The sequence below is a fragment of the Anser brachyrhynchus genome (genome assembly GCF_964034855.1).
Source record: "Anser brachyrhynchus genome assembly, chromosome: 4".
Lineage (NCBI taxonomy): Eukaryota > Metazoa > Chordata > Aves > Anseriformes > Anatidae > Anser > Anser brachyrhynchus.
The window spans coordinates 16,290,795-16,302,964 of record NC_137698.1 but is presented as its reverse complement, the minus strand read 5'-3'; the positions used below and the strand labels follow the sequence as shown (position 1 = coordinate 16,302,964).

Sequence of the window (12,170 nt, the reverse complement as noted above, 5' to 3'; positions counted from 1 at the left end):
GTTTTCCCTGGCCCACAGCATCAGCTCATACACACTGAGCAAATCACAGCAGAGCAGCTCTCAGAGAGCTCTGTCACATCCCTCCAGGACTGTGCTGAGCTGGACTTACTGCCCTCTGGGGAGTCTTCACCTACGTGCTGAAAGTCTCTAGACAGGAGTGACTGCTAGTGGGCAGCACTGGTTGCAGCACAACTGGAGATCTGCAAATCAATGTTACTTCAAGAAGCAAACATTCTCTCCTGTGTGTGGGAATGAAGAGATGAGGGAGCAGTGAGAACTATGACGCAGCAAGACTGGCATTTCTGTGGAAGCACACAGCCACAGCAGTTGTTTCTATCACTGCAGCACCTCCCACAGACTTCAAGGTATATATCCTCCTTCAGATCTCAAAACCAGGGAACACTGCTGCCCCATTTTATGGGCACAGTGCTTGTGTGATGAGGTCACACCACAAGCCCATGGCAGGACTGGGAACCAAGTCCATATCTGCTCCCTCAAACTAGTTATGCCTGGCAAGCCCTTTTTCATTCAGGCTTGATGTTGGAATCTAGGTGCCCGCATCCTCAGGGCTCTCTTGGAAAAATCCCAGCTCAAACTCTCATACGCAACCCTCTGAGCTATGATATACTCACATCTTTCTCAGCTTCTTTCAATTCTGCTTCCTTTTCTTTCACTCTCATGACAAACATCTGCCTCATTTCATCCTCCTTCTTCTGGAGTTCACCCAGGAACTCGTTCCTCTTTGCTTCGTAAGTCTCTTGGAGACTGTCAAAACACAGAAAAAAAACAAAGAGTCAGAGCTATGTTTCAAGCAGAGTCATGAGTTTCCAGCCTTTGGTGATCTTACCGCATCGTCCTTTCACAAAACGTCACCAGAGGTCCCTGACTTGCAAGAAAGGCATGAACCCCTCCACAGAAACCTGTCCTATCTTGTTAGATGGCAGCAACAGGGGTGTCAGCGGGGGTACAAACCGGCAAGCAAAAATGAGCACACCGTTAAGGATCCTGTAAATCACTCAGCAGGCAGGATGCCTGTCCTCCAAAATATACAGCCACTGCATAAGCAACCCCTAATGCTAGCACAGCTTGTTACCTGCTTGATTCACACCTTCTTGCTTCTCACGCTGTTTGTCCTGAATCTCTTCATTTGAAGTGCAAGGCTTGTTGAGCAGAGACAGGCATATCAGAGAGCAAAATCTGGTTGTATGTAGTTCATTAAGCATGATGTTGACACAAAGCAAAATTAACTTTCACATTCACTGCTAATGGATTCAGACCAGGAGCTTTATTAAGATAAAGCCACCTTGGGAGACCTCTCCTTTCTCCTTTAGCTCTCAAGGGAGACAGTCTTTGCAAATGACTGGCAGCATTCCTGCTCCAAATAACCACACCACTGGATTCTTTCATTCCTTTATTCCCCCCTCTACTTCTTCACATTCCTTTATTTCCCCAGCACTGAGATATCACAGCAAATATTTGGGACACAAACACGTTGTCCATGCACCTCTGAGATTTTCAGGGCCTCGTAGGAACTCTGGATGCCAAATTCCTTTTTGTTTTATTCCTTACATGGATTTGGGTATTTCAGCCTTTACGATAGTGTGGGAATGATAACTACTTCCCCAAGAAGCTTTTCTGAAACTACATTTTTTAAATGAAAACTCCACTGCTATCAGAGAGATGCGCTGCACGCATGCACCTAAGGAACGCGTTAACCACTGGGCCAGTGGGACATTTTAATCCCATTAAAACCAAGGGTTTGTCTTTCCTAGTCTGTGGCTATATTTTTTTTCTTTGAACTGGGGAACAAAACTGGACACACAGACTCAAGTCTTGGGCTAACACTGCTAATTCATGGGCACTTGGATTTCCTCTTAAGATACTCCACCAAGGAGCCGCCTGAGCTGCTCTTACATTACACAGCACCCGTCAGTGTGAAGTAACTCCATGATTCCAGCTGACCACAGCAGCTTCCTAAACAACAAACCAAAAAGACTCACTGTACAAATTGCAGAAATCTTCTCATGTGAGAACAGAGCGAGAGGCATCTTTGCATTCTCAACTCAATTAAGAACCACTCCAGTCACAGCGGATAGAGATTGGGCCACTCGAATCAAAGCCTCCCTAAAATTCAGTCTTGGACTTAATCCTCTGACTGCGGACATTAAAACCCCCATTTATAAACCCTTCTGAAGGGACTGGCTGGAGCCTAGGAAAACTCTCAGTGCAGATTAGTCTTTGCTGCTCAGTGCCCAGAAATGCAATCTGCAGTTATTGACATCCTGTCCTAGGGAGCAGCAGAGCCTTGCGGACTGAAAGGGAAAGCTCCGCACGCTGTGAGTTGTATCCTGCACTGCAAACCTTTCCTTGCAAAGCTCACTTCCAACACTGCAATGCCAGGCAAGCAGAAAAAGGCTTGCAGGAGCCAGGGCAGAGGCTTGCTGTTAAATTTTCCCAGGTTCAATGCTAATCCCAGCTTCAATCAAACATTTGCCAGAACCCAAAGCCAGAAAGCCTAAATCTCTACCGAAGTGACTCTGACTTCCAGAGAAGCTAAGTTCACAGAGAAACTGGCCTGGCAACTCTAGGCTGCATATGAAAAAACACTTCCAGCCCCAGGGAATAACAGTCCAAACCAACTGGGATCCCTACAGCTTCTCACAGACACAGATGACAAGGGAATTTGCTTTTTAAGTACACAAACATATGAACCTGGGTTACAAGAGCATCTGCATTCCCCAACACACATAACCTCACACACACTGAAGGATGTTCTTCTAAATAATTGTCTTTAAAAAAATATTTTGAGAAAATTAACCAGAACAGAGAAACCAGCCCACAAGGGACGCGGGTCAGCAGAGGGGGCTCTGTACAGTGGAGGACCCCATTTCACACAGCAAAAACCTACGGTTCTGCTCCCCAGGGCTCCCTCTTCCCCTCCTGCAGCCAGGACAAGCTGTGCGGGGTCTCTGCCAGCAAGGTCGGTCTCGCTGCCACCACCAGCTTCCTTTCTGCACACCTCATGCAAATGCCCACACAGCACCAACAGTTTGCTGGGTTCTTTTGCCCAGCTCGCCCCGAGATTTATGAAGGGCTCCCTGGTGCAAACTGGCTGAAGAGCAGTGGTCTCCCAGTACCAGCAGGAAAAGCATGGCTTTGGTTGCTGGTCTCAAGAAGAACAGAGAGAACCAAACCTCCTGTTCCCCTCATTTCAGACATACGTCGGCCTCAGTCAAACAGCTTGGGTTCATGGGTTCTGTTTGTTTACGGGAGAGAGGGAGGGAGGAGGCAGCCAGAGCGAACTGTTCTGAACTAGCACGTACCAGATGGAGAAATTCTGTACATTTTCATTTCCTTTCTACTTATAGCTTGGTCAAAAGAGGCCTCGTGCACAGGAAGCAATGGAAATTCCTCAGATTCCTGGAAGGGAAGGGCTGAGCCCATCTTAAGCCATTGCTCTCCAGAAAGGAAATCCAATAAAGCTTCACACTTGGGCTCAGTAACAGAACTCAGCACAGTTTCTCCACTGCAAAAGAAATGCAGCTGCATAGCCTCAACAAGTCACAAATCAAATCCTGAACTGAAGCAAACTCTGTGTTGTGGCACAGGCCTCGCTCTGCTCTCTGTGGACTGCTGTTTTCCAGAAACAGGAGCACGAGGCCCCCTGCTCAGCCTTCTGCTCTGGAGCCCACCTGGTTTTTCCCCATTGAATATCCAAGATGAATCGCATCTGTGGTGATCTGCACAAGCCAGCTCCATGTCTACCATCTCAAGATTGGCACGTCAATTCCTGACATGCACGTGTGCTACAGAGATATACCACTGTCAATGCAAAGATACTTGAGTAATCCTGACTCCTTTCCCCTGGGGCAGAGAGGAGCGTGGGATGCTGCTAAGGCAGGGGGGGCAATTACTGGAGAAAAGGTGGGGAGGAACAGGAAACGGAGGAAGAAAACAAACATTCACTCCCAAATTCCCACACAGCTGATGTTCCTGGCTAATGACTTGGGCTTTGGACCAATAAAGCTGTCAGAGGCGGCATAAACTTTGTAGTTAGCAGTAAGCCAAACCTCAAGCATCAGACCATAGCACTGTCTTCACACGGCACCTTGCACCAGCTGTGGAAAACCCTAGGAGAGTCAACAAGAACATTTATCTCAGGATCTCCCCTTGGTGACCAACCCCCACCCATGAATCGGCTTCATCTCAGCACAGACACAGCTGCACTGGATGCACTTTTTAAAAACCCAGCTGTTGTACCTGGCAGAGTGAGCTGGCAGCAAAACAGCTGAGTCTACGTTGGAGGAAAGGGGGCACTAACACATCACCTTATGATTGCAAAACCTGCCTCGTTCCAGGGGCAGAAAGCATCAGAAGTTCCTGGGGAATTTGCTTTCCAAAAATCTGCTTTCCAACTCCAACATGAGCTTTATTCCTGATGACTTGGCATTTTTAAGCTGGAGTGTTAACTGATGTTAACTGTTCCCCATCAGGCATGCCTACAAGACCTGATTGCAGACCAACACACCAGCTCTTACCATGTTTTACAAAAACATGCCCCCTTCCATGATGCTGAGAAAACAAAGAAACCTGGAGACAGTAGCAATCCTCCTGGCAGGCTCTGCATCACAGCAGCCTCTCTGCCCAGTGGAGCAGTGGACAGTAAATTCAGTTTGCAAAGACCAGTGAGAAACTGCTTTCCACTGGAGGACTGTTTAGAAATCACTCCTTTGGACACCTTTTAGTATCAGCTGATGGAGAACAGGTAGGAGATAGACTGACAGGCCTTGCAAGAGACAGCCAGCAGCTTACATTTGATGTGACTGAGTACTGGGAGCTCAAAGGGTGCAAAGAAAATTGATAAATATTAAGTAACAGGATGCGGGAAGGTCGGTGGACATGTATTTCTTCCTAAATTCCCAGGTTACAGGTTTTTCTGAAATGGGGCATATCCTGCTCTCAAAAAACATTGCCTTCAAGCACCCTGGTGATATCTTCCAGGCTTTAGAAAGCATGTATAGCCCTCCTACATGGTTGCAGACATTTTCAAAGCATTAAGGCAAGAATTGGCTTTGTCAACCAGCCAAACTTCTCCTGTGTTTTCCCTGTACAAAGCGTAAGTCCTGGGGGCAGGATTGCATTGCACAAAGTCTTACTCCCCAGCCACACTTCAGATCTCGGCTGCTTTAAGTGACCATGGCTATTCCCTCCATGGTCCATGCAAATGCTGGCATCCTGAAGACCTCACAGCTCTCTGGCTGTTCAAGGCCTAAGTTATCTTTTCCTACCTGAAAGGCTTGCTGTCTGGATCCGTGTCCTTGAATCCCATTTCTTCTAGCTTGCAGCGCCTGTACAGCTCGTAGTGTCGGGTGTGTGTCTGCTCTCTCAAGTCCTCCATATTCACTCGGATCAGCATCTCCCGCAGCTTCACAAAGTCACAGTGATTTTCATTTTCGACTGCAAACAAGACAAACCATCCACAAAGAGCACGAAGAAGGGTCCCCCATTTCCCTGGACCCAGGCCCCAATTTAGCAAGCCTGAGAGGTTTTCAAGCTCGCAAGTACAGCTCCAAGACAAGCTGCACCAAAACATCTTGCTGAACTGGGGGTGAAAGCACCCCATGCCAAACACAGGCATCAGTTCAAAGCCTTTCAGTGGAGTTGCACAATTCTCGTGCTTCCCATCTGTCACAGAGCTGCTGCCTCTGTACAGCCCTGCACCAGCAAGGTGATGACGACCCATTTGGACACGGGATTGCAATTCCCACTCCAATCCATTCTAAACGTAAGCCACCAACAGAGGTCCAGGCAGGCAGCAGAAACTCTGCTTGTGGCCATGGTGAAAACAAAGGATATGAGAAGACCCTGGCAGAGATGCTGTAATCATGCTTTCATAACCATTTCTATGCAGAACACAGCTCGGTGTGCCCTGGTCAGCTCCTGGGAGACCAAGCTGTTCAGCCTACAGGAGTCTGTGGCCAGAAGGCTGCACACAGTTTGGGTATGCTTAAAAATAAGGGGTGGAAATTCTCTTTTTAAGATACAACCGCAAGCAGCAGGCAGCTCTGCTGCTAGCAGATAGTTCTGCAGCACGCCCCTGGGGACCCAGCAGAGCACTCCAGCTGCTCCCCCTCAGATCAGAGCAGCTGTCTCAGAGGAAAGAGACAATTCAGGGCCAGATCTTCAAAGTCCCTCTAGTACCCAACTAAATCTCTTACACTATCTGGTCTTAGTTCCTGGGAACAGCAAGAACCCAGCAGGATACATGTCAAGTACAAGACTTAGCAAACATATTAACTTCTTTCCTAACTGCCAGTTATCCCGAGTATTACCCCATGGCGTACACAGCTAAAGACAGAAAGTCTGAAGCTGCTTCAGGGTCAGATTGTATTACTGAGATAAACTGGGTGAGTTTTGCAGAATTGTCCTGTGGACGCTCCCCTGCAGCTTGCTGGGATGTTCTCCAGTTGAATAGTGCAGCTGAAACCACAAACAGACCACCACGGTCTCAAAGTTTGGTTGGGAAGGCGAGGACCAGCCTGTTCTTTGGGAGCTTTGGTACAGCCTGGGCTGCAAACATAGCCCAAGCCAAACTTTGCTCTCCAAAGGTGCTTTTGGTTGACTTTATGAGGGGATTGCATACTCAAGCCACAGGTCCACGTTTTAGGACGCCAGGAAAAGACACACCAAGCAGTCAGTGTTGAATTAGTTCTGCTCCCGCTTCAAGCTGGCAGGGCAGAGCACCTGCTCCCCTCCCCGGAAAAGTCCCCCAGCTACATGTTTGTATGCTGGCTTGTGTGTCAAGTCCAAACCACTCGGCTGCCCCAGCCTTCCCCATTGTTCACACTTTACTGCTGGCAGAAAAGCACATGGAACAGAGAAAGGTTATTATTTTTTAATTAGAGATTCAACAGCTCCTAGTGAGGTTACCCTGGTCTTTCCCAAAGCAAGTGGCCACGCTGAACCCCACCCACCCCCTCCAAAACTAGCGTTAGGTTGCAAAGCCCTGTTTTCACAGAGAAGACAGAGTGGCAATCTTGCTTTCTCAAGACAGATTTTGATAAGGGGCGTTCAGAGATCACTGCACCTTTCATTAGAAAGAGAGAAGATGTCAAGGACTCATTCGTGATTTCAGTAACATACCCTGCACAACGCCCCAGGGGTACTGCCTGGCTTTGGCCATCTTATTGCCAATCTTCACTTCTTCAGTGCTGCCAACTACAGCGAATGGAAGGTGGACCTACAGAGGAAAGGGACAATGAGGTTAGGGATTTCCTTTCTTGCCTTGCCAGGGACTGTTTCTGAAGAGAGCTGTTTATGTGGCAGCTGTGCTGGGTTTAAGTTGCTTAAGTGCCTTTCCAATTCAGCTGGTGTTTTAGAAAGACCAGCAGGACAGCTTGGATTAAAAACCTTCGCAAAGACCAAAATTCTGCAGTCCTAAAAATAAAAGAGATGCACACATTTTACATGTAACTACAATGCACGACTATGTTCAGCACAGAAAAAGGCTTACAAACTTGAACTCCGAGGAAAAATAACTGTCAAACAGTAAAAAAAAGAAAATAAAATACATGCTCCCAAGCAAGGTAGGCTAAAAAATCAGGGAGTTTCTGCTGCTAGAAATAACTGCTAATGTTTCCTCTTAAAAAGGGCAAAACTGTGTGCAAGGGGAAGAGCCGAGTCAACCCAGCCCAGGGCAGACGTGTCTGAGTCACCGAGCTCTGCTATGTCCCGGTCTCCCCGTGGGTGTGGCAGCAACAGTTTGGGATCTGCTCCCAGAACCGCGGCTGCTACCAGGAGGGAGCTCGCCTCTCCCGCCAGCTCACCTCCCCTGGGCTGTCCCCTGCCCAAACGGCACCCGAAAGGGCTGAGCTCAAGCTCTGGGAGTGCACGCCTTGGCCACCAGGTCGTGGTCGCAGGCTGGGCAGGAGGGAAGAAGCCAAGCTGCAGAGAGGACGTGATTAAAACTGGCAAAGTTCCCCAGCAGCCAGGCTGCACCAGAGGAGGGCAAGGCATGCACCGCACATGCAATGCCCTGGCAGGAGCACATCCCTTCCCTGTGCCAGCTTCTCCCTGCTGAGAGCACAACACAGACAGAGAAAAGCAGGAGGCGATACAGAGGTTTGGAGAGGGTCTGATATCCAGCTGGGTATGAAAGTTTCCTGTCTACAAGCAGCTGTGCAGGGAAACTCCCACAAACCTTCAAGTTGCAAGGAAATGGGTTGCAATGCCTCTGCTCCCTGTAAAATGCAGATAACTCAATCTTCTGCTCATTTTACATGAACTTTCTTTGGGACCAGCACATCCTCTTGGGCTACATGACCCACTAAAGCCACCCAAGGGCCCTGAGGGCACCGCAGTGATGCGGGTCACTGCCAGAAACTGTGGGCTCACGCTCTTCCCCTTGCACTGCAAGTCAGGCCCATGGTGAATTGTTGTTACCCAGGGTAAACTCTTGCTCTACCACAGCCTTATTTGCCCCTCAATTCCTGTAGCTATTGCTGGAGGAAGGGGAAGGAGGTGAAAGCCAGAGCCCATGCTGCTGATGGCCGCTGGCCCTCCTGAGAGCTGGAACGCACCGACAGCACCCCTGCTCTCGCCGAAAAGCAAAACAAAGACAAAAGTGATTCACCCCCATGAAGCAACAAGTGGTCGTTTGGGACAGGAAACCCAAACCCCAGCCCCCTGCCTGACCTGCCTCCCGTCCTCTTCCTTTCCTGAGATGGGAATACTGCAAGAGGGGAAGGATATGAAAAATGCCCAGAGGAGAATTGTTTGTCAGACAACGAAGTGTATCAGGCCAGGCAGCCCACGTCTTACAGGTATCTCCAGCTCCAAAAGCCTTCTGGCCAGCCTGATCTCAGTGCTCAGACTGGAGTTTTAAAGCCAAGGGAAACATGGCACAATGTGCCCTGCCCTCAGGGATAGGCCCACAGAAACCAAGGCAAACAAAACTCAAAGGAAAACATACGCTCATTGTGGCATTTATCTCGGCCACTGTCTCTTCATCCGTCGGGAACTGGTAGATCTGGACGCCGTTGCTGACCAGCTCGCTCATGATTTTACTCTTGAACTTGTGCAACTCGTTTTTTGCGATGGTGTCTGCCTTGGCAATGATGGGGATGATGTTCACCTGCAAGACAAGGACAGCACCCTGTGTATAGGGCCATGTTGTGTCACTGGGACAGCACATGGCACGTCCAAAAGCACCGCCAGCCACCACCCAGCCAGCGGAAGGCCTTCCCTGCGGCTGCTTGCTGGCAGCACCCCTGTCACAGCCAGGATATTCAGGCAGCAGCAATGATGGCCTTAAAAAGAAGTCGAATGCAATTTGGCACCACGCTATTTCCTGTCGTATTCCCCTCCTTGTCCGAATCGGCTGGACAGGAAATGCTGTCACAGACCATTACGAGCTGTTCCAAAAAAAGGAAACTACTATCTAGGCATTGCTCTGAGCTGCAGCGGGCTGGAGGGCTGCAGGCAACACGCTCAGACAATAGCCTCCTGCGGGCGTTTGCTCGGGTGCTGTTATCAGGGACATCCAGGTTTGTCCTGACACGGCTCGTAGATGACCAAAGAGAACAGCGTGATGTGGTTAACATAAAAATTAAAGATGGGTTTCTGGTACTCTTCTGTACACACACAGTTTGCAGTGCTGGTAGCAGGATGGCAAACAGCGGCAGCATCTAGAAGCCGGAGCGATATAGCATGGTACTCTCGGTGTAGCTGAATGGATCCATGCTCAGCGAATACCTGCTTTGCTGGGAGAAGGCGAGGACGTGTTAGGAGGAGGAAACCTTTCCTTTCTTTCTCACTCCAGACAGACAATTTCTTCCTTTTATCTTGCAGGATTTACTTTACCCTCACTCTCCTCCCTTGCAATGGTGGGCAATACTGCTAGTGTGGAAGACGTTAATATTGACCTATACGAAGGGATTTTATCTACAGTACTTGAAAATCCCCTTACACTACATCACTTAATTCTGTTTGGAGGATGTCCTGGAGTTATTAAATCCCCTTTTGCCAAAAGACAGAAGACAAATGCCAATTAGCTCATTTTGGGTTAATCTCCATAACCCTGTTTTAAGTTGACTAGAGCAGGGATCCTTCTCCATCACTGCATAAAGCCCAATCGATAGGCTGCTCTAGGAAGTACAGAACCATTGTCATTTATCTTCTGCATAATCAGGATCCAGTGAGCCACAGGTGCAAAGTGGACAGACTTAAATTGCTCAGTCATGGTGCAAAGAAGCACAGGCACCTCATTTGAAATACTTGTTCATTTTACATTTGTACATCGGTTATTTTTCCTGGAAGAAGAGAGGTCAAAACTTCTTAGGTTATCTAGTAAGATATCAGGCTTTAAACCGCAAGTTTGGTTCCTGGTTTTGCTAACAAGGAACAGGAGGGTAACACATTTATTCAGATCCTTGTCGTTTATCAGATCATGGTTACAGCAACACTACAAATGCCTAGAAGATCAAATCACTGTTTGTGTCTAGAGCATGCAGACACAGCATTCTGATCTGTTTTTCATTGATTGGTAATGTGTCCTTAAGTGCTTTAGATGTACTTCTCCCCATCTCACACACACTTATACAAGGTTTTGTACTGAAACCTAATTAATCATTGGACAAAGTGAAATAGAGATGGCAACCATATTTTATAAGTGCTAAACTAGCAGAGTTCAACTTAAACCTCTCATTTTTATTTACGGATTGAAAGAGGAAAACATCCTTTTTTTTCCTTCCAGCAGCCAACTGGTCTTTCAGTTGTGAACAAATTTGCCACTTGTGAACTTGGCTGAGTTAAACCACAGCAAAGCAGCAAGAACAGTGGGCTCCTACAGCATCTTAGCACATAGTTTCATGCTCTCAGACTTAGTTTTACAGTATAGCTGTGGAGCAAAGCAGCCCAGTTTCCTAACTTTTTTAACTTTTTAACATCTCCATTTCCCAGAGATGGGACTGGAAGAGGGTAAGAGCCCACACTCTTATTAAGTCTCTGCAATGTATGAACCAGTGAATTATGAGCTATCCCAGCAGCCAGCCCAAGGTAATAAAATTTTCACACCACATCTCTGCAATCCCCACTGCTAAAAACAGCTGGTGTTTCTCTGTGCAGGTTTAGCCAGGTCTGTGGCAAGGTCATAAACCCATAAAAACCAGCAGTGCCAAGCAACGGTCATAACAAGGGCAGCAAGTACCTTACTGTCAAGCTTCTTCATGGTGACCAAGTCCAGAGACTTCAGCGAGTGTCCAGTTGGTGCAATGAAATACAGGCAGGCGTGAATTCTGGTGTCGTGGTAATTGAACAGGGATCGCTTGATCTTCAGCTCTTCTTGCAAGTAGGCTTCAAACTGTGCATCGATGTATTCTACTATGGGCTTGTAGCTGATGAGAGAGAAGACACAGCACTGAGCAAACCAGGGCGTTCACTGCTGGGACCACACAGGTCACGGACCAGGAAGCTTCACAGGTGCTCTGCACGTTAAGGGGACAAGTGTTGCTCACAGGACCCTCCCTGCCCAAGTTACAGTCCCTTCTGACCAGGTTTGTGTTTCTGCTTGAGGCACAGAGAGGTTATTATGGATTTATTAGCAAGGAAGAGTGGCAGAAACCCTGGAATTTAGGTGCATGGAAACCACACAAGGCTGCTATCCAGAAGAGAAATGTATTATGCAGTCTCTCCCATTAAAGCCTGAACGGCTGCTCTGCCAATGTCATTGAGAATCATCAGAAACAAGAAAATTTAACTATGAAGTCAACACCTACCCTAGCTTGTCCGAAAGCTTATTTGTGATCTAAAAAGAGGAAAGGGAGATTTGTATAAGGGAAAAAAGGGAACTTTTCAGGAATTGAAACTCGTGAGCAATGCTCAAGAATCACTGCATGTTTAAGACTGTTTGGGCAGGATCATCTTGATGGAGAAAATTCGGTCATAATTTAACATGCCCTGATTTAATTTATTGTCCTGCTGGAAAGGAAACTTTTCCATTTGCCCCTTCATACACCTCAGGACCTCCAACACATGGAAGCCCTCTAAGGAGGGCACTGAGACCAGGACAATATTCCCACTGCCTCAAGTACTGGACTCACAGCAGTGTTCATGCTTGCTGAAAAACAGCTGTGAGGAAGAAAGAGGCAACCAGGTGTTTTCAGGTTCTCCAG

The 12,170-nt window shown here is 47.8% G+C and overlaps 1 protein-coding gene and 1 long non-coding RNA gene across 3 annotated transcripts in view; one reads left to right on the top strand and one right to left on the bottom strand.

Annotated features, from left to right (window-relative positions):
- Positions 1 to 12,170, top strand: part of LOC308193986 — a 318,815-nt gene that overhangs the window by 144,053 nt on the left and 162,592 nt on the right. The window lies entirely within an intron of this gene.
- Positions 1 to 12,170, bottom strand: part of SEPTIN11 (septin 11) — a 66,419-nt gene that overhangs the window by 22,360 nt on the left and 31,889 nt on the right. For both annotated transcript variants that reach the window (XM_080589235.1, XM_080589234.1), the window contains exons 4-8: positions 11,207 to 11,393; positions 8,972 to 9,133; positions 7,144 to 7,240; positions 5,289 to 5,457; positions 633 to 765 (exon numbers count right to left, since the gene is read on the bottom strand). In XM_080589235.1, coding sequence (XP_080445361.1) covers positions 633 to 765; positions 5,289 to 5,457; positions 7,144 to 7,240; positions 8,972 to 9,133; positions 11,207 to 11,393 — 748 coding nt within the window. The remainder of the gene's footprint in view (positions 1 to 632; positions 766 to 5,288; positions 5,458 to 7,143; positions 7,241 to 8,971; positions 9,134 to 11,206; positions 11,394 to 12,170) is intronic.